At 42.9% G+C, this 24187-nt stretch overlaps 1 protein-coding gene across 3 annotated transcripts in view; it reads left to right on the top strand.

The window, feature by feature from the left end:
- GRHL2 (grainyhead like transcription factor 2) overlaps positions 1–16087 on the top strand; it is a 67359-nt gene extending 51272 nt beyond the window's left edge. For all 3 annotated transcript variants that reach the window (XM_074814609.1, XM_074814599.1, XM_074814588.1), the window contains 5 exons: positions 1177–1208; positions 2666–2760; positions 8389–8474; positions 14519–14583; positions 15792–16087. In XM_074814609.1, the coding sequence (XP_074670710.1) occupies positions 1177–1208; positions 2666–2760; positions 8389–8474; positions 14519–14583; positions 15792–15906 (393 nt within the window). In that variant the 3' untranslated portion in view covers positions 15907–16087. The remainder of the gene's footprint in view (positions 1–1176; positions 1209–2665; positions 2761–8388; positions 8475–14518; positions 14584–15791) is intronic.
- The last annotated feature ends 8100 nt before the right edge of the window (positions 16088–24187 follow it).

Below are 24187 nucleotides of genomic sequence, written 5' to 3'. Positions count from 1 at the left end.
AAACAGGAGAAGGTGGAAGCATTCCTTAGGATATGTAACCATGTAAATAATTTTCTAAACTAACTGGAAGATATCCCAGTTTGCTAGCTCTTAGGCAATATTCAGCCCTATCTTTTACTGCTGTATAGGTTGCAGTATCGACATTCTTGCTATTCTGAACTTTTCAATTGTTTTGTGTACTACTTAATATAAGAATGCTTTATTATGCCAATAATTTATTATTTATGAATGTTTTACTATGAAAGCGTAGCCACTTTCAGGTCCTGGTCATAGAATGAGTTACAGACCTCAGCTTTGCACACACACACACCCCTCTGAGCTGTTTTCACTGTACAGGTTCAGAAGTGAAGGCTCCCCTTGAGAGCCGAGGTGCTCTGAGTCTTGCCAGCACAAGTGCTGGAAATGTGCCCGAGATGCCTTGCTCTGCTCCCGCAGAATGCAGGGCTTCAGTGCCCTGCCTTCGCCCCACACTCGCACAGGAACTCAGCAGCTGGAATGCTGGTACACTTGTTGGTGCAGACCTGTGGTGCAGGCACATTGTGAGGAATTTGTCTGACTGTTCTGTAAAGCCTTTAACAACAGACTGTGATTTTATACCTCCCCTCCTACTGTTAGCTGCATTTGCTGCTGTTGTAAATTTGGTTCCAATGACTGTGAGCTATACTGATTTACACAAAACAATGGTCTGGACTTGAGCTTCTGCTCACAGCCTGTGCAAAAAAGTTCAGTTGTACCATTAGCAATTGTATTTCCATTAGGTCTGTAGTTTAATGTTGATCTTTATAGTTTAATTAGATTTTCAGACAGTATTAAATATATACAAAAGCTTGTGAGTGTTGTGGCTTAAATTGTATTAGTGGTAATTTAGGTGAGTACTGATCTGATTTAGAGGATTGTGAAATAATTGGGAAAACGATATAAACCAGGAAAGAGGGCAATGTCTGTCAAAATGCTTTGGTATACTTCCACTAGATGATATTCAACAGCAGTTTTTCTAGGCCACGCTTTTTCCAGATCACTATTAGAACTAGAGATGTTTGTGTCTTATGGAAGGAAAAGCATTTTTAACAAATGAAAAACTGCAAACCACTTGTTGTCTTTTCTCTCTTTTGAAGTTATTCTGTTAAGCAGGTGTCTGAGTTTTGGGAATAATTGGGTTTTTTTCCACCCTTCTAGGTTTACTATAATACAGATGATGAGAGAGAAGGGTAAGCCATTTATTGTTTCACAAGCTTTGTAGTTAACAGTTCAAACTCATAGAAAGCAGGCACAAAACACAAAATCAGATAAAACTGATTCCCTTTCTCCCCCTTCCCTCATGTTCTCCCATCGGTAACTAGGTGAATAATATGTAGAACTCAGAGGGAGGTTTATTTAATAGTAACTTCCTTATCCTTCATGTGAACTGGCTGCTTTTTATATCTATTTTTTATTACATTTCCAAGTAAAACAGTTTAAAGAACCATAAGGTTCAATACAGGGACAGAACAATGTATTTGATAAGAGTGCCTTTTTTATATATAAGGATTCTCAAATAATTTAAAACCTAGGAATTTTTTAATGAAGCACTGAAGTTCACTGCATTCCTGAAAGCTGTTTAGCAGTGCACATGTGTGTATGTGGCAAATACAGGAACTGCAGAGAGAATGCCAGAAGAGAAAGGCAGAAAGAGAATGGGAGATCCTGGGAAGGGGGAAGGTTGGAAATGGGAGCACCCCCTATATGGCTTTGGAGAGACTGGAAGAATTGCAGAAAGTCCCTAAAAGAGTTAGAGATGTTATGAAATAAGGGCTTTAATATGCGTGGCTGAAGTTCAGCCAGTATTAACTGTAATGTGTGCAAACCCCATACTTCCATAAATTGCTTGAATCCCAAGTGAGTGCCCTCAAATCTGAGAGTTTGGAGTAAGACAAGTAAGTGCACTCACAGAAGCCTGCAAAAAATGGCCCGTGGTAGGGAGTGGCCGGGCACTTGCAGCTAACATTGATTTGAAAACATGAGGCCCTTTTTGTTTCTTTCATGAAGCTAATATTCATAAGGCTCATGATGGAATTCAAGAAACAAGGGGTTTATTGCGCCAAGCACATTGGCTTCAGTTCTCTCCTCCAAGACTAAAAGGAGACACCGAGTCCTGCCAGAGCTACGCCAAGGGGAGGGGGCGGCCATAGTGCCTTCAGCCCTCAGCTTCCCCAGTGGAGCGTGTCGCAGCTTCGGGCTGAATCTGGCCCAGCATCTTATTTCTTTTGAACTTGTTGGCTTGTATGGTCTCGGATTTTAGAAACACTGCTGGCGTTTCCTCAAGGCTGTATCCTTGACCCCAAAGAGGATGTGAATTAATGTGTAAATGTGGGTTCAGCTCCTTATTTAGCTGTTTCTTCCTCCCCACTAATCTTCCCTCAATATTTAAAAAGTTAAGTGCCTTTGGGGTTTTCAAAATAATATGTAATATTGGAGCATATTTTCCTGTCAGTCTGGGCAATTTGAGAGGCCTGAAGAGTTCAGATAAGCATCAGAACCTAAACCCTTGCAGTTTCTGGTCTGGTGCTACTTGAGTAGCTAGTGGGTTTTTTGCCAGAGTGCAAAGTGAGTCATGACTGCTGCTGTTGTCTCCTTTCCTCCTGGGAGCACAGTTTTACTGTCATGGTCCCTGTTCTGTGTTTTCTAGTAGCAGTGTCCTGGTCAAAAGGATGTTCCGGCCTGTGGAGGAGGAGTTTGGTCCATCCCCTTTGAAACAAATGAAAGAAGAAGGCCTGAAAAGAGGTAACAGTCAATTCTTAGCAGTTAAAAATAATGCTGTGGGACTCGTGCCCTCAAGCTGGGAAGGGCAGGTGTGGCTCAGACTAAGTCAGCTGTTTGATGCTAGTGAAAATATGGGGTAGATGGAAAAAGAGATCATTACACCTGCCAGTGTACAGGGAGGCATTTTAACAAATGCCAGTAATGACTTAAAAGCAGTAAAGAAAAAAGAAAATGGACTGTGCTATCTCATGAAGGGATCAGGACACAAGTGTATATAAAACATAAAAAAGCTGGAAAGTTTCTTGATCCTTGGCCAAGCTCCATAGTTCATAAATGTTCCAGTAGCAAATCTGTGGTTGTCCTATTTTTAACTTTTGCTCATCTTTTCTGTTCTGGCTGAGATCACAAGCAAATATGCAAGATGCACTGGGTCAAATACAGAGACCTTACACAGGCAAGCTCCTGCTGACTGCAGACTTAGATTAGCTGAATAAAATCTCAGAAATGTCCTACCCAATTAGACATGTAAGATATGGAGAGACATCTTCCAGCAGACCTAACTGAATTGTTAAAGAGTTTGTTTTTACTGCCCTGAGTGAATATTATTATAGTTGCATTTCATATGCTATACCAGTCGAACTCCTGTTTTCCAGTCTGCTACAGTGAAGCTTGAGTAACATTGAAGCAATGGTTTAGGTAGAGCTGTTAAACTTTCCACTGAAGGCAAAAATGGTGGTTTTATCCACAAAATCTGCTTTGTGTACAGTCACTTCCAGTGCAGTGCTATAGGTGATTACTTCCTACACTGCCACAGTTAGACACCCTGGAGAATATTTGCCATTCCTTCAGTCTCATGAGTTCTGTTATTTAAGTCTATTGGAGGCTCCAGGGATTTGATCGACTTACATAACTCAAACTTACAAATGATTTGAGGTTTACCCACCAGTTTGTGAGACAACAAAGCAACAAGGCACAGAAGTGAGCTCAATTCTTCCTAGTTGCACCATTTGTAAGAGTCATTTGAGCTTTATAGAAACAACTTCCCATGAGCCTGCATTTGCAAAGTTTCTGTATTAGTTAGGGTGGTGTGCTTGAACCAGGGAAAGCATAAAAGATTACAGGGTGGAGACTGGTATCTTCCTGGAATAAATGTGAACATATTCTTCTTTTAATTAAATTTTCAGTTAATTATGCGAGGTCAGCACTGACCACAGACTTGCATCTGGTTGACTCAGGGACTTGACCAAATTCACATTATCAGGGCTCCTTCAGACAGAAGGGGACAGCCACAAGGGCTACATAAAGAACTACAATTTCCTGCAATTTCACCTGGGTTTCCCAGCTGGAAGCCTGGAGAGTTGCCTGCAAGGAGGTATTGGTTTGCTTTGATTATTCCTATCCTTTGCTGTGGTAAGTTGTTTTAATATTGTCCAGGACTTGCAGCCATTTCAAGGGGAGGATTTGAAAGAAAAAAATGTTTTTCAACTGATGGCAAAACTATGTTAAATAATTAAATCCAGGAGAGGCACAGAACCAGAGAAACTGGAGGATGCTCTCTTCACATCCCCTTCCTGTTCAGTGTTTCTCTCAACTTGGACTATGCTGGCTGGAGGCCAAGCTTCTTCCAGCGTGGCCTTTGCTCTGGTGAACTTCCTGCCATCGGGAACCTTGCATCTGGGATTCTGTTGGTGGAGTGCAGCTCAGCTGAATCTGCCCATTTGACAATACTGTCTTTGCCACAGGAGTCACTGGGTTTAAAATGTTCTGCTGTTTTTTCTCAGGCTTAGCCATAATAGAAGCTTTTTTTCTCCCAGGTTTACTTGGTACAACAGAATCAATAACTCCTAGAGAGCAGGTATAGATAAGCCACTGGTGTAATGTTTGAGAGAGCAGGTCTGATACGTGAAAATATGCGTTAAAAGCAATGTAATCCCAAGGTGGCTCATTGCCAGTGGAGGTAAGTAGCATCCAGTGAGGGGTCCAAGCCCAGCTGAAGAACTGAAGTGACAATGTGTGACCTCACCTCTGCCTGATGGACCTAATCGTAATACTGTCCAGTGGAAGCAAAAGTGTTAAGGGGCAGCCTTCAAGAGAACAGCTCTGAAAGGGTTTGCAAACCATCAGTAAAACAAGGTTTATATTCTCACACAGGTAGCTGCATCTTTGTGAATTATTCTTCCATCTCCTTGACCTCTAAGGGAGGTACAAGTGCCCAACACAGAAATGTAGATTATGTTAACCTGTACCAAGTGTGCAGCGTAGCGAGTTACTTGGCTAGACTTCTGGCCTTTTCCTGTTTTGAGTTCTCAGTAAGAGTTTTCAAATCACTTTCCCTTTCAGATTTCATAGGGAGTTTCCCGTTAGTTATAAATTCAGCAGCTGCGTTACAGATCAGGGAGATTTTCAGTCCTGTAGTTCTCAGCTTGAAGAAAATTATATTTTTGTCTAGCTTTTGTCTTTCAGGAAAGTCATGTTAAACTACTGTGAAGCATTTTGAATTCATATCAGTCAGGGTTTTGTGAACCATCCCTGTGGAGGACAACATTCACTCTGTCACCTAGTGAATTTGTGCCTGGGCAATTAGTGAAAACTCCAAATGTGGGAAAGGAAAGCCAGGTCACAGCTGCCAGCCCTACTTTCCTCAGCTAAAATGTGCCACATCTCCATTCAGAGACCACTTTGCAAAGACTGTAGTCGTTGCTTACAGGGTGTCAGTCGGAGCATCGGTACTGCCTGGGCTCAGACCTTCATAGTGGCTCAAGTCTTACTGTCCCATCGTGTCTTTAGTTTCATTTTTGCCATATGTCTCTTGCTTGTCTGCTACCTTGGCAGATTCGCCAATGGAGAGCCAAGCTGTTAGCGCTTTTAAAAGAGGTATCTGACATTGTTCTGCATTCACACTTAAATCTTCAGTTCAGTGGCCTGGCTTCCAAAAATCTCCCAGATGTAACAACCTCCCTTGCCTTCAGCAAAGGCTGGTTGCCACTCTGCAATTTTGTGAATCAGGGCTATTTCTTAAGTAACTAAAGATAAATTTATCACCCCCATCTTTTGCAATTCTTTTTAACATCTAAAGATCATTAGAGACTACAGTGTGTTTCCGTGCTGGTAAGAAGGTTAAGAACTGAGGCCAGGTAGTGTAGAGGTCAGACAAACTTAATTTTCAGTCAAAAATAGCTCATTGCCTGGTACAAGATTCCTCCCCACCCCAGTATTGCAATCTGTATTATTAAAGTGAGCCCATCTAGATGCCATGAACAGTAGGATCAGAGGGTGTAAGTACGAGATGTGTCACATCATCACAGTCACGGCTTGGCATTCGGTGGCAGCATTGCTGAGCCCAGTGGAGCCTTTGCAGCTCCTTTCCCTCTGCCCTGGCTGTGCCTCCTGCTGCGGGCCAGCTGGCCTTCTCTCCGTGGTTATGCCAGCACAGAGGCTTGTGGGGCTGCATTGTACACTGAAGCAGGGACCTGATCTGTCTGAAGAACAACTCAGGAAAAAGGGTTGTTTTTCACTCACATCTGCTGTTTGAGAGAGTTCTCCATCCAGGAAAATTCACTGAGAAAGGCCAGAGTGACAGAGCATCAGGGCAGGGACGAGACAGGGGCTTCTTAAGGCATCACTGTCGCCAGAAGTCATTTATAGAAAAGTGCCCTGTGAATCAAAGCCAGGATTTTCGCACCTGTCATGGGAAAAAAAAAACCAACAACCCCCCATATGTTTACTAATCCTGGCTCTCTGTGTGTATAATAGTGATTCAAGTTCTCTGTTATCCTCGTAATGGATCCTTCATTCAGCATAATGTTGCCTGACATGTCAAGCACAACAGAGAGATTTAAAGCTCAGCACTTGGATTGTATAATGTCCCCAGCTTTAACCTTGGACTGAGTGATTTTTCCTCCTTTCAGATATGTTTGTAATTATTAAGGCTGGCAGAGGTCCAGATGTTTGAAAAGCCAGGAGTTAGAGGACAGCCCTCTAGTCACAAGAAAAGAATCATTGAATTAATAAAAGTGTTAGTACAGGTAAAATTAGCACTTTGAATGAGTGCTTGCTCATGCAAGTAAACATATCAAATCTAATAAATTTCTTTTGTTCTCTTATATTCTCTCTCTTTGGATTTTTTTTTTGTTCCTTTATATTCTGACAGTTATTTAGATTTGTGACCCAAAGTTATTTCAGCTTCTAAGTCCTTTGAAACGACACTCTCAAGGAGGTCCTAAAGAATTACAAAAACATAGGTGAAAAGGACATGGCTCTCTGCATCTGTGGTAGCAGTTTTATGGCTCATACTTCTGAATTAAAGATGCAAAAAGTCACCACTGTCCTGCACATCTGCTTTGTAGACCAAGACAGGGGACTGATCTGCCCATGTGTTAAATCTTTTTTTCAATCAGTTCAGAACCTGGGCAAAGAAGCTATAATTCTCTGCAAATGGGCCTGAGTCCACCTTGCTACAGTCTTGACCGGAGAATTAGCTTGCAAACGATTGATTCTGAATGAAAAATACCATCATCTCTGTTGGTTCATCTGCAAGTCATCTGTTGAATTACCTGATGAAGATATCTTCTGGACTGCAAGAATTAGCAGTTTCAAAAGATATCTTTTTCTGTCTACAAAAAAATAAAAAAAAGATTATTGCCAATGTTTGTCACACAGACATAAAATACCTAACAGTGCATGTGTATGTGTACCTGGCATGCAGCACTGCTATTTGAAAAGGCAGTTTATTTAGGGAACAAAATAAATTGTGGAACATCTTATTTAACCTGCTGCTTTATCAGAGTCATGTGAGATTATGCCTAAAACACTTCTCTAGTGTTTATGTTTATTCACTTTGTAGCTGTCTGCTTTGCTTTTGCCATGTAAGAGCAAGTTTCCTCCTTTTACCTGTACAAGTCAGAGAGAGGAGAACAAGAGCTAGAGAGGGCAGGGCACTGTGCCTGTGAACCGCTAAGACCTGGCAGGACATCTGAGGAAGGAAGAGATTTTGAGGAGTACAAATGACATTTGGGTACCTGTGCAGGGGTGGGCACACAGGTAAATTCCTGCCAGCTGTGTTTTTGAATGTCTTCTCTGTAAAGTCTCAAATGACTTTGGACTTGTTCTTTCCAGTGTTTATTGTCAGACTGGCCGGGCCCATTTGCAGTCATCCACGTGGTAATGTCAGAGAGAACAATTTTCCTTTTCGTCTATTTTGCTCTCAGAGTCTCAGCTAAAGGCAAGCCACACCTGGCTTTTCTGAATGTCCTTTCCCAGCCTTTTGGATGAAGCCTGGAGAGGTGCAAGCCAAGACACAGGTTTAGGAAGACTTAGTTTGTGTGTTTTGTCCTATGACTCAGGGACATGACCCCAGTGCTTTTTGGCTTCTCTTATTTCAGTAAGTGGAGGTTTAAATTCTTGAAGATACAGATTCCTCATGTTAAATTAAATTTGCTCAATTTTCTTTGCCTGTTTTCAAAGCAACTATGATGTGTCTTCCATGTTTAGATCACTGCTGATATGAGAGTACACTTTTTAAGTGTAAACCATCTTAAGCACTTAATTTTATCTGTCAGGGATTAATATTTGTTTTTCTACTCAGTGTGGGGTGTTTCATCTGTTCAATTGACTGAACCTGCTCCAAGTTTGACTTTTTTTCTGTTTCAGTGCTTTTGTATGTAAGGAAGGAGACGGATGAGGTGTTTGATGCTTTGATGCTGAAATCACCCACAGTAAAGGGGCTAATGGAAGCTGTAAGTATCCAATGTCCTCACATTGTTTACCTTTCTTGGCAAGAAAATATTGAGGCTTTCAATGTATTATTGAGATACAATATAAAGATGAAGTTATTCTCAAATACATTCAAAGCATTTCATAAAGGCTTTCTGGAGCACGCCTCTGAAATGCTGCATGTTCCAAATTCAGTGCTGTCAGCAGGTTGCTGGAATTAAATAATACTGCAGAGCTGATTTATTTGAGACCTGAGCCTTGAGGAATGGTGGTAATTAACCAGTGTCAGGGAAGTAGGGAGGTGCAGGCTCCATTTTCTGAAATGCTTCTTTCTGACCAGATGATTCGAAGCCTGTTGAATCTTCTGTAATGCCTATTGGTGTGTTCACAGATATCTTTTAAAGAAGAGGCCCAAGGATGCACTGTTTCCATGTGAATTTCGTATGGCTTTTTACAATTGCTGTTCCAGCATATGAGGCAGTTGCTGAGCCAGCACAGACTAGTCATTCCTATCTCCTGTCTCAAATTCCTTCTCTAGCCTTCGCTCCCAGAGTGACCTACCTACCAGGCTGCCTCTTTGCTGCTTCTTTGACTAGAGTTTTTGCTTGTTAAGTTAGCTGTGATCATGAGTGACTATTTCCACATTTAATCCTGTTTATATATGAGCTGATGGCTAGTAGATGCATGAAATTTGGTGAGTGAAGAGTTAAGAAGCAACCACATGTCTCAGTGCTTTGGTGGGGACTAATGTGAGATTGACGTGTGGGATGCTGGTTTGATTTCCAGCCTTGGTTACATGTAGGAGAGAAGGTGGGAATGGATGAAAGTGTCCCTAGAGAGCTCAGCCGAGTGCTAGAAGTGTGTATATTCATACTGTCATAAAACTGTTACAGTGTCTTATTGCATGTACTGGACACTTCAAATGCAGTAAAGATTGAGTTATTTGGTCAATATCTGGCCAGTAGCAGAAGGCAAAAAAAGATTTGTGAGTTAGTAAAGTTGTTTGAAGTACCTATTCAGCTCCGTGTATCTCTGAGGAGAGTCAGCTGCATTCTAAGGATGTTCTAACTGTGCTTTTGCTGATACTATTTGTTAGCTGTGACTGCAGCTCAGTTGTTAGACTGAACACACATATATAATAAAACCCAGGCTTTGCTTGAAGAGGCTGCAGTCTGATTCATGATAAGCTGTAACATGATTTCATCTTGTCTTTATATGGAAGTTAAAAGTATGTTATAATCCTTCTATAACCCTTCAAGCCAACATGAATATTTAATCTCCAGTAGTCTGTGCCTCCCCATGCCTGTTCTCCAACCACTGTGTAACATAAAAACAAAGCTGGTGCAGAAGCAGGAAAGGTTTCTGCATACCTCTGTCAGCACAGCTGCTGACTCAGTGGCATGTTTTCAGCACCAGAGAAATCTGATCTGTTGTAAAATGTCCCAGTTCACTGGAAGGAACACATTCAGAACATTTTCATTCTCTTTGGTAGGATATTGTGGATAAGTCAATGCCAAAAAAGCTGTCAAACTGCATATTCTTAAGTACTCTCTCAACAGTCGTTTAAGCAAATCATGTAATTTTGTAATTATACACACCCTAAATGCTCAATTCTGAACTCAGTACTAAGAACGTAGAAACTGAGGCTCTGAATATTATAGTCCCAGATCTGAAAGACAGCACTGGTGATCCTGAATAATACCCTCCTTCTCTGTTTATGGATTTCACTTTTTTTTTTTGGTTAATCACTATTCCTGGTCTGCAGCTTTCACATAATTTTCCATGATTAATGATATTGTTTTCTCAGATACTGTTTATTTTATTCTCTCATATACCTCCATTCCAAGGGAACAATTAGATTCCATCTCAGATTTCTTTCTTCTGGCAAATATCTAGATGTTTGACGTTTCAGAGACACGGTGCATCTCAGAAAATGATGCAGATATTTGTTTTTTAAGATATTTGCATCCTACACTTGATCAACAGAAAACAGTGAAACAGTTGCCCATCACAAAACTTCACACATATGTGGTGACTGACCAGTTCTAAATCCTGTTCTCAGCTTGATCCAAAGTCAGGTTAATTAACTCTGTGGATCTCAGTACCCCAGTCTTACATTGTGCAGAATCACATATTTATTCAAATTACAGAAGGTTGTCTAAATTGGGAAACTCAAGCATCTCCCAAAATCTTTCTGAAATTAAAAGCTAACAGCTGAGCTCAATAGAGCTTGCTTAGACCAAAGTTTATTAGATACCTGTCTATGTATGTGTCATTCCAGCCAATGCAGAGCAACAGACCGGACTATTTCATAGAAATAAGTTGGCAAAGATGTTTTCCTATGTGCCTCGACCAGCCCAGATGTTGCCCTTTCTGTCTTCCTGACTCCAGCAGAGAAAGCATTTCTGGTGGCTTGTGCAAACATATATGTGCTACAGACAAACTTGCCATGCCAGGGGACTGCAGCCCAGAGGGACATCCAGACTATTTCAGTGTCACTCTGAAAGCTGTCCCACTGCTTCAGGCATCCTAAGGGAAGGAAAGAATTCTCTGCTCAGAATATTGACAAATGGGCAATGGAGGTAATAAAAGGAAAATATTCCTCCAAATAATTCCACCTTTTTGAAATTTATTGTAGCCTGCTTTGGGTCAGGTGAGAAATCCTGTTGTTTTATGTGGTAGTTGGCAGTAGTGGTGCTCCCCCTGATTTGGCAATAAACGTGGTTCAAAAGAGAGTGTTAAAGTGAGATGCCCTAGCAGATGCTAGCTCTCTGTTTTCTCAGATTCTGCATGAGGACTTAGCACATTTGCACTGGAGACTTGTTTTCTGAGCCTGTGAGGGGGAGGCTCTCCCATATCCCCACTTTGAGCCTTGCTTCCAGAGCTTGCCGTTTGGTATAATTGGTTGAATCCTTAGGGGTTCCTGAGAAATGTGCTTATTCAGTCAGCTGGAAGTCTTTCGCAAAGCTTACTAATCCCTGCATGTTATATGAATCCTACACCTGTCACAGGCAGTGTGACAGGCAAGGCTTTCTCAGCCCTACCTCTCATAGTTTATGTAGGAAGCGGTATCCCAGAGTCCCAAACCACTTTGAGCAACATTTGGAATGCATGAGTGTTAGGTATCCCAAATATCCTAGGGAAGTTTTATGCTGGAATGTGCAGAATGCTGTATATTAGCTGCCATTAAACCTCCTTGGCACAGGAATGTTTCTTCTTGCTTGTTTGTTTGTGTAGAGTCAGTGAAAAGTGTCTTCAAGTACTGATCTTTACAATATCAGTAGGCTTCAGAGTTAACAGCCCAGAGAGGAAGATAGATCATTTCCTCATGTTTATACAGTTGTGATGTTTTCTGCAGTTTCAGGTTGCAGTTTTTCTCTGGTGCCTGTTATGAAGGATTTTTTCAACAATCTGATGAAAATGAGCCATTTTTATTCTTGCTTTACATAAAAGCTTAAATTTAGGGGTACAACAAAACCACAGATGCAGAAGTTCAGCACCAGATTGCTTATCTGATGTCATTCTATTCATGGTAAACAAAGCTAGAGAGTAAGAAATAATAAAAGGAGAACATGAACATTTCTCTGAGAACTTCTCTAAGACAGTCAAGATTTGCCCTCACAGGTGGCACCTGGCTACCCCAGAGGAGTCACCAGCCTCGGGTCAGGCAGCTGCCGCTCTGTGGGCAGCACAGGATGAGGCATCGAAGGAAGGGAGATGTGGAAAGATGGCGCTAGACACGGGTAGAGTGTGAGTGAGGGGCAGTGTGTGGGTACCTACACAAGTGCTTCTGTCCAGAAAAAGGTGATTCCTTCTACTGGGGAACCTGCCTGTGGATGGGTTATGACATCCCACACAGGGACATGGCAAATCCTGGGTTCGAATCACCCTTGTTCTGCCCTGTTTGGAGCAAAGACTTGAACTTGTTCCAGATAAGCTGTTATGGAACTTCTTTGTAGGATGCATTTCCACCCTGTGTATGTGGTTACGAAGCTTTTCCATAGGCTACACAGAGCCTTTTTCATAGGCTACGTAGAGCTCAGAGTGAAAAGGATTGGTTTTGTAGTCCGATAGTGAGGATGCTTGTGCGAGATACAAGTGGGGTGAAGCCCCTCTTCTCAAAAACGTACAAAGTGGACCGCTCCCCACAGCAGAGTGTGACTGTACAGCATATGAGCTTGCACAGCCTTGAATTAGGCCTCTCCCAAGGCAGATGAGAACATGGAACCAGGACTACCATCAGTATCTCCAGCACCATATCCAAAAGGGCAGTGAAACATGCTGCTGCGAGTATGAAGTATCAAGTACAACCCACAATTTAATTTGTAGTTTGTTCTCTGCTAGGTGCAAAACATAGGGAGTGGATGGGTCTGGTGTACCTTATCAGTTAGTCCTTATTTACATCCTCCTCTTTCTGTTAGCCACAGATGTATGCTGTGGTCAGAGGAAAATGTTTGCAGTATAAAAGAAGCTTTATTGGTTCTTCAAAATCTTGGAGTTACGCTATACTTTTTAAGTACAAAATTGTATCTTAGGTAAGATGACAGTTATACAAGTATACGTGATGTAGGCAAGTACAGGCTAATTAATTCTCTCTCTTAGAGAATCCTGACTCTCTGGATGGGAGCCATGCATGGGGTTCAACCTGTGGCTGTTTGAATCTGTCCTTGGTGCTTAGTTTATCCATTACTTTCTTTCCTTTTTCTATTTCATGATAATTGATTACAATTGATTTAATTTACTTCTCTAAAATATCACTTTTTCTCAACAGAAGTCTGAATGCAAACACAAAGAAAGGATTTTACAGTGACTGATGCTTGACAGTCTTTAAATGGATTTTTAATTGTGTATTTCAGTTCTCTAATGCAGAAGATAAATAGTCAGCTATTTAGCTGCAACTTCGTTTCACCTGGGAAGAGCAGGAAACTTATTTGGTTAGCAGTAGAATAGCACAGAACATTAATCACTGACAAAGAGTAATTCTTCCATAATTATTTTGCCATTTGGGATAATCCTCTTCTAAAGTCTGAGCTGTGAGTCCTGTTCCCTCAAAGAAGAGTCATAATTTGGAAAAGAAACCTGGCTCGGATGGAGGGCTTAGGGTCACTGTCTCCATGAGCACACCACAGGCTCGCTGCAGAATGGATGACCAAAAAAGTTACTAATACACTTCTGCAAAGCAATGCCAAAGCATCCCAGTGAAGTGCTTGTTAGTGTTAGTCATTTGTCAGCTAGGTAGTTCTTCCTTCAAAAGTTTTCCTATATTTTCTGCTTTATCATTTGAGTAGCTGGCAAGAGGTTTATTTTAGAAGTCCTTTACCTTGTTAACACGCTTCTTGGTGGCATCTCATCTTGTTATCTGTACACTCAGATGATGTATTGTGAGCCAATGTATTGTGTTCTCATTTTGCCACCCTAGTAACTAGATTGAGTCACCTCCCCAGCAATACAGAAGCTTCTTAATCCTGTGTGTAGCATGTTTGTAGCCCTCCCACAATAAAAGGTAACCTGAAGATACTTTTCAGACAAAAGAATACTGTGGAGGGTCCTGTTAACTTAACAAAGCTTGAAATTGAGAAATGGAATTGTGCACATTTTTTTTGTTGATCCATCAGTCCATCAGCTCCTGTTGTGTTGCTACTCATCTGCTTTCTGCCTGGTGGAAGAAGTCTTTGCTTCCATGAGCCCAGAAAATCAGAAACATCAGAAAGGCAGCTGATCAGATTGAAATTCCCTGGTCAAATCTGAAGCTGGGAAGAGTGTTGACTCCTTGAGTAGAGTAGGAGATGCTGAGGCAGGTTTGATGACTCACACCCTATGAAAACTATAGTCTCCAAGTTTCTGCATGAAAGCAATTGTGGGTTTTTGATCAAGATGTTTAGGATTATATTCCTGCCAGAATCATCCTTAAATGAAGCTGTGGTATGGCTGCGAGTGACTTTTCTGTATAGCTATCCTGTCAAAGTGTGCCGAGAGAGTGTTTTAATGCCTTATGTAAAGCGAGAGGTGGTAATTTCATATTTCTCATTAGTCTTTAATGATATTTATTTAATTATTATGATTTCAGATCTCTGAGAAATATGGGCTGCCAGTTGAAAAGATTGCAAAACTTTATAAGAAGAGCAAAAAGGGGTAAGTAAACAAACTAACTAGGGTCTATTGCAGGATCCTTTAGAAGTACTCAGAGATCCCAACTATGCTTTGGGGCCTCATGATGCTGGGCAGTATAAACACTTTTAGGATACATGCCCATACGCTTGAAATCTTGATGTCTATGGAGACAGCAAGGCGTGACAGAGGAGGAAACATGAATCTCCACTCTGTGTCTGACCAGTATTCATAGGCTTACTGTGAAGAAACAGAGTGGAAAATACGTTTGTATAAAGTCTGTTTTGTAGACTATATGCTTAATAACATTATGGAGCACTAGCATGGGAGAGGTGCAGCTTTTGCTATGAATGTGGTGCGGAGTTTCCCTGCAGTGTTAGGAAGATGTAGGCCACTGTCCGAATCTGAAAGGCAGGCAGGCAATGCTGCAGGGGTTTCAGCTAAGTAAATTTAGACATGAGCATCACAGCTGTGATTTTAGAATAGCTACGCTACTACTCCTTACCGGAAATCCAAGTCTAAATCTCTTCACTTTTTTTAAACTTCTAAATAACCACAATATTGTAGTGATATAATTTTAAATCAGTCATTTATTTTCAGCTGTAACTCTAGTTTAGGGCATTGTTTTGTCTGGGGATTTCTTTAGCTTTTAAGACAGGTGAAACTTCTCATGTTTTTCTTCTTTCTAACACGGTTTCCAAGTGATATTTGTATTGGAAGAAACACTTTACAGTAGAGCGAGGAAAACACTCATATACACTTCTAACAGTTGTTGTCAATATTCTCACATCCAGGCTGAGTTCTAGGCCTGTGAGCTGTGTGCAAATCACAAAGTACACTGCTTCCCCGTGTTAGCGACTCACACCACAGAGGTGCAGCAGCTCACGCAGCGTGGCTGAGTAGCACCTGGGAGAGCCAACACCAGACATAGGAAACACCAGCTAGCTGGGTCTGCCTGGGATCTGGAGTGCAGCTCACCCTGTAGGCAGCTTAAGTGAGTTAACATCCCAGCACTGGCATGTCTCTTACCTTAACTACTTTTGCAAGGAGTCTAAAAACTATAAGGGACTATGGGGCAGATCTTGGTGATGATTCCTACTATTGTCCCTGTACTGGCATGTGCTGGAGTCTGTTTTTGCATTGTAGTGAAATGAGCACATGCGGTGGAGTGCATGGCTTTCCCTCTCAGTGTCCTGGTACATAAAAATACTGATTTTTGCCTTTGTCACCAGTATCTTGGTAAACATGGATGACAACATTATTGAGCACTACTCCAATGAGGACACGTTCATCCTGCACATGGAGAGCATGGTCGAAGGCTTCAAGATCACTCTGACAGAGATCTAGCCTGAGACAGAGCCTTTTTGTAAGGAACCACAGCATTTCATCCTTCTTGGAAAGTAGAAGATTCCTCGGGAACTTGACAGACATTGATCAGAGACTGTTACAAGACTGCTTTGAAAATACTGTCCATTCTGCATATGTGCACCCACTGCACATAGACTTGGGTTTGTCAAGCACAAGGCCACTCATGTTAACCTGGTCCCTTATTTATTGTTCCCCACTCTCTAGTGTACAAGCAGTTACCAGCCCCCAGATTTGTAACCAAATGTGAAAAACAACATTTTAATCCATACTTCAGTGTGGATAAGCTTATTCTAAAACATGTTAAGGAACCATGCTTGTCTAGTTTCAGAAATCTGGTGTAAATCACTTTACCAGTAGTTCTCTCCATCATTCCAAAAAAACTGGTGCAGTGCTAAAAATGGGGAAAGTGGCTGACAGAGTTCACTTGCTCAGATGGATCCATATCTCTCTATAGTGTATAGTCTTGCCAAATACCTCTGGTAGTTCTCAGCACGTAGCAATGAGGACTTGTAAGTAAGGCATTCAGCTACAAATGTCACTTGTAAGTAAATGGTAAAGAAACCATTTTAACCTTGTATATAATGTTTATAATATGCAATAATATATTTTAACTACTGTATGTGGGCATGTTTACTGCCACTATGTTCTTGTATGTATTGGGTTTAGGGTTTAACAGAATCTTTCCTAGAGGATTAGATTGCTGCAATCTGTTAAGGAGTGTGTACTGAGAAGCTGATAACTGCATCTGCACTCATATGCTTCACCCTTGTCCACCCAGTTTTATACTGAAATCTTGGAGCAAACTGTGCTACAGGGTCTGGAATGCTCTGGCACAATGGGACCCAACTTAGGTGCCCAAGTCCTAGCTGTGGATACCTGAGTGTCCCATCCAGCTGTCACCAAATCCAAAAGGCACCATGTCTCTGCTGCCTGGTGTGCCTGGAGGTACAGAAGGAACTTCTGCCTGTTCTGTTGGTGAAGTGAAGGCTCTCAAAGTGGGCTTTTCTCAAGCCTGTGGAGGGAAAGGTGCTTTCTGCTCATTAAAGCATTCCTATAGACTGTAAGAAACAGGACTTCAAACTCTTCTTCTTAAGGGTACTTGCTCTTGTATCTCCATTGAATGATTCTGTTTTGATTCTTAAGACAGTTGGGTGAGGTATAAACCTGGGCTTGATGTAAATATTTTATCGAAACTGGAACAATTTTACCACTAGAGACTGAGTATCCCACAACTGAGGTGGGGAAATAGGTCTCTCTCACAAGGACTGGGTCTGAACCCAAGTTGAACTACAAGGTTATCCTGTCAAATTCCACCCCTGTCTCATGAATTCTGTAAAGAGAAAAAGTTGCAGGCTAAAATCATACCAGGAAAAAGGTTCAAGGCCTGAATGTCCCTAGCATATGCAAACCCAGCACCTGTCTTCTTTCCAGCTCCTCTGGCTATCATAGAGAGCTCCTCATTCAGCATACAGTCCTGTGAGTTTCAGCTGCAATCATTTTATTCTCTGTATGGATCCTGTGCGACAGAAATGTGGGTCCTTTCCTACATGCAGCCTTTAGAGTTTATTATTTTTCCTTCTGAAATCTTTTTTTTTTCATTTAGTCACAGAATCTTTTTTTATTAGATGGTTAATGGCATAATTTGGGACCTGATGGGATACACCCGAGGCTGCTGAAGGAGCTGGCTGGGGTGCTTGCCAAGCCACTTTCCATCATTTACCAGCAGTCCTGGCTGACCGGGGAGGTCCCGACAGATTGGAAACTGGCCAATGTGATGCCCATATATAAGAAGGGTCGGAAGGATGATGCAGGAAATTACAGGCCTGTCAGCTTGACGTCAGTGCCCAGAAAGCTGATGGAGCAGCTCATCCTGAGTACCATCACACAACACATGCGGGACAACCAGATGATCAGGCCCAGTCAGCATGGGTTTATGAAAGGCAGGTCCTGCCTGACAAACCTGATCTCCTTCTATGACAGGGTGACCTGCTTATTGGATGAGGGAAAGGCTGTGGATGTAGTTTACCTTGACTTCAGTAAGGCCTTTGACACCATTTCCCACAGCATTCTCCTGGGAAAACTGGCTGCTCGTGGCTTGGATGGGCACACGCTTTGCTGGGTAAAAAACTGGCTGGATGGCCGGGCCCAGAGAGTTGTGGTGAATGGAGTTAAATCCAGTTGGCGGCCGGTCACGAGTGGTGTCCCCCAGGGCTCGGTTTTGGGCCACTCCTGTTTAACATCTTTATTGATGATCTAGACGAGGGGATCGAGTGCACCCTCAGTAAGTTTGCAGATGACCCCAAGCTGGGTGGGAGTGTTGATCTGCTCGAGGGTAGGGAGGCTCTGCAGAGAGATCTGGACAGGCTGGAGCGATGGGCTAAGGCCAACTGTAGGAGTTTCAATGAGGCCAAATGCCGGGTGCTGCACTTGGGCCACAACAACCCCCAGCAGCGCTACAGGCTTGGGGAGGAGTGGCTGGAGAGCTGCCAGTCAGAGAGGGACCTGGGGGTGTTGATTGACAGCCGGCTGAACATGAGCCAGCAGTGTGCCCAAGTGGCCAAGAAGGCCAATGGATCCTGGCTTGTATCAGAAATAGCATGGCCAGCAGGGACAGGGAAGTGATCTTGCCCCTGTACTCGGCACTGGTGAGGCCGCACCTCGATTCCTGTGTTCAGTTTTGGGCCCCTCACTACAAAAAGGACATTGAATTACTCGAGCGTGTCCAGAGAAGGGCAATGAAGCTGGTGAAGGGTCTGGAGCACATGTAGGAGGAGCGGCTGAGGGAACTGGGGATGTTTAGTCTGGAGAAGAGGAGGCTGAGGGGAGACCTCATCGCCCTCTACAACTACCTGAAAGGAGGTTGCAGAGAGCTGGGGATGAGCCTCTTTAACCAAGTAACAAGTGATAGGACAAGAGGGAATGGCCTCAAGTTGTGCCAGGGAAGGTTTAGACTGGATATTAGGAAGCATTTCTTTACAGAACGGGTTGTTAGGCGTTGGAATGGGCTGCCCAGGGAGGTGGTGGAGTCCCCATCCCTGGAGGTGTTTAAGAGTTGGGTCGACATAGCGCTGAGGGATATAGTGTAGTTGGAAACTGCCAATGCTAGGTTAATGGTTGGACTAGATGATCTTCAAGGTCCTCTCCAACCTAGATGATTCTGTGATTCTGTAAAGAAACACTGCCTAGTTTAACAGGCCTCATTCTGTAGTGTTTTGAGCTGTGCGGAGCTATTTATATTCAACCTATGTACCTGGGATAGCTGACCAGTCTGATTTGGTCATGTTTTTGCATGAATTATTCTGCAAGCTCCTGCATGCTTTCTTAACTTCATTAGCAATAGCATCCCATTAAAATCTGTACTTTAAATAGAAATGTTAGGTACCTGTCAAAATTTCTGTGGAACCAGAACCTGTAAAAGGTTCAGGCTGTTAGTGTCAGGGCTAACATACACATATGTCTGCAAAGCAAAGTGTCTGTTCTGTCTTCCTCCCTCTTCCTTTGTCATGTGCTCTTTCTCCTTCTGATGCAGAGTTTTGTAGTCATTCCCTTATCGTTTTATAAATATGTACTCCAGCAAAGATGCTCTTACTACCCTGCTCAAGAGCAGACATTCTGGCAATACAGGGGATTTATGGTGGTTCAGTTTGTTTCTACTTGGCTCAGGCTCAGATAAAAAGTCTATGCTGACTTAGCCCAGATACTTTTTTCCTAAAGATAAAAAGGACATTTTTGGCAGGTGGCATTAGGAACTGGGACCAGCACACAGAACTGGTGAGCAGCGGTGTCAGTTCTTGTATTTCTCTGTTGTTTGATGGTGTTTGGGATTCTGAGGATATTAGCTGGGATCTCTCAGCTGGTCATGATGTCTGGGCAGAAGCTGCAGGTGAAACATAGGAGTAAATGTACATAGGAGTTGAGCCCTGTTTCTTCCCCCAGCAACCTGCCATCTAAGCTCTTTTGCTTATAGGGAATGCCTGTGGTGCCTGGGACTGGCCCGAGTTGAGATGTGCTGCATCAAGAGAGTACAATGAGAATTTGGGGTTCACAGAGAAGGATAGGGCTGTCCTGACAGCACCAGTACTCAGATTAATGGAACATTTTTGTCTTACTTATGGGTGGAGATGTGCTGGGATCTGTTGGATGCTGCAGCATCCTGCACTAAGGAGTAGTGTAGGTGAGAAGTGCAATGCTCCAGGAAATACTGGGGCTTAAGGAGCTATCTTTCCATTGCCGTTTTAGGTGCTTTTGGTCAGGCACTGTGCAGAGAAGGAAACTTGCTTCCAAGATTAACTGAAAACTTTTCTAAATACATCTTAAAGTGTGCAAATTTCTGATACAAGAGAGGTGATGCTTCTGCCTTTACTTCCTTTTTACAGTCACAATGAAGGTAGCAGGGTTGAGAAAGATGAATAGGATTTACCCTGATGGTAAGATTATTTTAAAACAACAACTAGAGCTAGTTAAGGATGATCTCCCTCCTGCTAGGGTCTGAGGGCTTTGTTTCTCTGCTCCAGATGTGGGTGCATTGCAGGCACCTAAGAGCACATCACCCTGCACCCCTTTGGTTCTAGTCACAGCATCAGCTGCTGGAGGAGCATTGAACCTTGGATGCTGGTCATGACAAGCTACAAGCTCTCAGGGTTCACCTTGTTGGTCAAAACCAGGCTATTGAAGTGATGGGAAAGGGCCAGTATGAGTAATGCAAACTTCTGAAGCAGTGGCCTGCCTTGTGCCCTACTTGATTCAGAGGTTTTGAGGAGTACAAACTGCTTGCATGTATATCAGTTAAAATATACATGTTGCTTTTTTTTAATGAAAAATGATGATTAGCGCTGGATCTTCCAAATATTATGACTTAAATTGGAAGTAAGATTTGGTTACTGTTCAGCAGGAGACAGAAATATCTGACTTGACTTCTTTTGTTTCTTTGTGACGCTGTTGTGGTTGTTTATTTAAAGGAACAAAACTCTCATTTCCTTTCGTCTTGAATCTTAACTAGTGCAGCCTGAAGGGTGGCTTGCTGTTCAACTAATTTTCCCTATGAAGAATTAGGGCAGCGCAGTGTCTGTAGATGTTGTGTTTTGAAAGACTCTGATAGACGTGCAAAAGGAGAATAGTCTTCTAAGTTCTAATTTTGGTTCCCACTACAGATTTGGGACTATGTCCGTCCATTTGATGTTTTATTACGAAATCCCCAAATCTCAAATTTTAGTTTCTTTCTACACAATCAGGTGCTGATATCCCCAAAATAAAGTGCTTCCTTGCAGTGAAGCTTTCAGTGACATCCCCATCAAGACATTTTGGAGGATTTTTACTATTAAATGTAAACTACAAAGAAAAATTTTTTTTCCTGTGTGTTCTCTCTCATGAAGTTTTTGGTCAAAGGAATTCAGAGATCAAATGTCTTTCTTGTATATTTTCCTCTTTTAGTCTATGGATTGTTTAAATCTTGTAAATTAATTCAAACAATTAGTAAAAACTAAACTTCCCAGCTGTCAGAGTTGCTGTATATTGATTGATGTGGAACTGGAAAGGAGTATCTTATGACTTTTAAAATGTAAAGCTTATGAAATGTTTATATGCTCTTCCATTTCCTATGAATTGAGACAAGATACAAACAAGAATGTTTGTGCCAAAGTTTGTGACAAGCCCTCTTTCTGGCAAACAAGGAAACTTTATGTATAAATAGTGTGCTTTTATATTAAGAAAATAGTTCATGTAACTTAATAGTGTTGCAACTGGGAGAGGGGTTTGATAAACTGTAAATACAGTTATTTTATTTTTTTGTACATTTTTAAGAAGGAAAAAAATAAATATTCCTATGTATGAGATATTTCTGTTGCTGTGGTGTGTATTAGTACATACTGGGGACTGAGTTCCTATTTCTGAGTGCAGAAAACTTTTCAAAAAGAAGAAAATACAAATTAATTCTGTTGAGAAAACAAGAACAGAGACTGAAAAAAGTAATCACCAAAACATCGGTTCAGTGACTGGACTGGTAGATGGTGGGGGGAACAGTGGTTATTGTCTACCCAGACTTCAGTAAGGCCTTTGACACTGTCTCCCATAAGATCCTCACAGAGAAGCTGTTGATGTATGGGCTGGATGAGCAGGCGGTGAGGTGGATTGAAGACTGCCTGAAGGGCTGGGCCCATAGGGTGGTGATCGGTGGCACAAAGTCTACTTGGAGGCCAGTGACTAGCGGTGTACCCAGGGGTCAGTACCAGGTCCAGTCCTGTTCAATATCTTCATTAATGACCTGGATGATGAGGTAGTGTGTACCCTCAGCAAGTTTGTTGATGAGTGGGAGTGGTGGCTGATACAGCAGAGGGTTGTGCTGCCATCAAGAGGAACCTTGACAGGCTGGAGAAATGGGCTGACAGGAACCTTGTGAAGTTCAACAAGGGGAAGTGCAAAGTCCTCTGTCTGGGGAGGAACAACCCCATGCACCAGTACATGCTGGGGACTGCCCAGCTGGAAAGCAGCTCTGCAGAAAAGGACCCAGGAGGCCCGGTGGACACCAGGTTGAGCCAATGTGCACTTGCAGCAAAGAAGGCTGATGGTATCCAGGGCTGCATTAGACAAAGCATTGCCAGCAGGCCAAGGGAGGTGATCTTTATTCAGTGCTCGTGAGGCCACACCTGGAGTCCTGTGCCCAGTTCTGGGCTCTGCAGTATAAGAGAGGCATGGACGTACTGGAGAGTCCAACAAAGGGTCACTAACCTAATGAAGGAACAGGAGCACCTCTCCTACGAGGACAGGCTGAGACCTGGGACTGTTCAGCCTGGAAGAGAAGGCTCTGGAGACATACTATCAGTGTGTACAAATACCTGAAGGAGGGTGCAAAGAGGACAGAGCCAGGCTCTTTTCAGTGGTGCCCAGAGACAGGCCCAGAGGAGACAGGCACAGACTGAAACACAGGAGGTTCCCTCTGAACATCACTTTTTTACTGTGAGGGTGACCAAGCACTGGCACAGGTTGCCCAAAGAGGTTATGGAGTCTCCATCCTTGGAGATATTTAAAAGCTGCCTGGACATGGTCCTGGACAACTGGCTCTAGGTGGCCCTGCTTGAGCAGGGGGGTTGGACCAGTGACCTCCAGAGGTCCCTTCCAACATCAACCATTCTGTGATTCTGTGACATGTCAGAATGTCCTGGGAACCTGGCTGGAAGTGTTGGCATGAACATATTTGGAGTCTAGGGAACCAGGCATCTGCTCCTGCTGTGCCCTGTGTGCCCAAAGCACTGAAGCATACCTGACCGTGCATCTTGCAGTAACACATTTCCATCAACCATTTTATTCTCCACCAGCTGACTTTGTCTTTTCAAACAAGAATCCAGGAGATGAGAACGTCCAAGTAAGTGGGAAATTGCTTGGGAAAGCATTTGCCTTGGCAAAGGGAGGCTGCCCAAGCAGTGGCATGGCAGCCCTGTCTTACTGTGGAGGTGAAGTAGTTCAGTGCTCCCACTGAGGGCAAGTCCTGAGCGGGACAAACTGCTGTGGAAGTCAGCCCCTGAGATCTCCTCTCCTGTGTCAGGCAGAGCCCACACCTGGGCAACGAGGAAAGAAGTTAATTAACTTGAAATGTCTTGGCCAGCAGTGTTAGCTCCAAGAACCCAACTTCCTCCAGCCCTTCTCCATCCGAACAAAACTCATCCAGTTGTGTCCAGCTCTAAGAGCCTTTTCACAGCCACCAAGGTTTTTAAAAGAAGGCTTTCACTGTGTGCTTGGCATTTTCTAATAATTTTCAAAAGCATTTGTCAGCAGGAAAGCTAGGCACTAAGCGCTCCGCAGCTTGGTGAGTATGACTGATGAACAAAGAGCAGAAGAGGTCTTCCCAGGTGCACCGGAAACCACAGAGACCCGTTTCCCTCCTACCACATGCTCTTTGCCCTGACGACAGTCTCCAGTGCAGCCTGTGTTCTCCCACCAGCCCTTCTGCAGTCGGCACCTGAGCTACAACAGAAGCCAAAAGCCCTATGTATATAATGCCATGTATATATAGAGAGATGTCGTCAGCTGTGGGACTGACTGCAGTTTGCTGGTGTTGGTAACCTCCATGGATGAGCTTGTAGCCCAAGGTGCTGCCCCTGCCACTGTTGCTCCTCAGTCCAGCAGGTTTTGGGGAGTTTCTTGGGGGCTTTGCCAGGCCCCAGGGATACTATCTGGATGAACAGTGTGGGGTGAGTCAGGACCAGCTCTCATGGGGCCCTTTAAAATAATCATGTTTCCTGGGCTCTGCCTGTGATAGATGTTCAAT

The sequence above is a fragment of the Strix aluco genome, chromosome 1 (genome assembly GCF_031877795.1).
Source record: "Strix aluco isolate bStrAlu1 chromosome 1, bStrAlu1.hap1, whole genome shotgun sequence".
In the NCBI taxonomy this organism is placed as follows: Eukaryota; Metazoa; Chordata; class Aves; order Strigiformes; family Strigidae; genus Strix; species Strix aluco.
The sequence above is the reverse complement of the archived record's forward strand: the minus strand, read 5'-3'. Positions and strand labels throughout refer to the sequence as shown.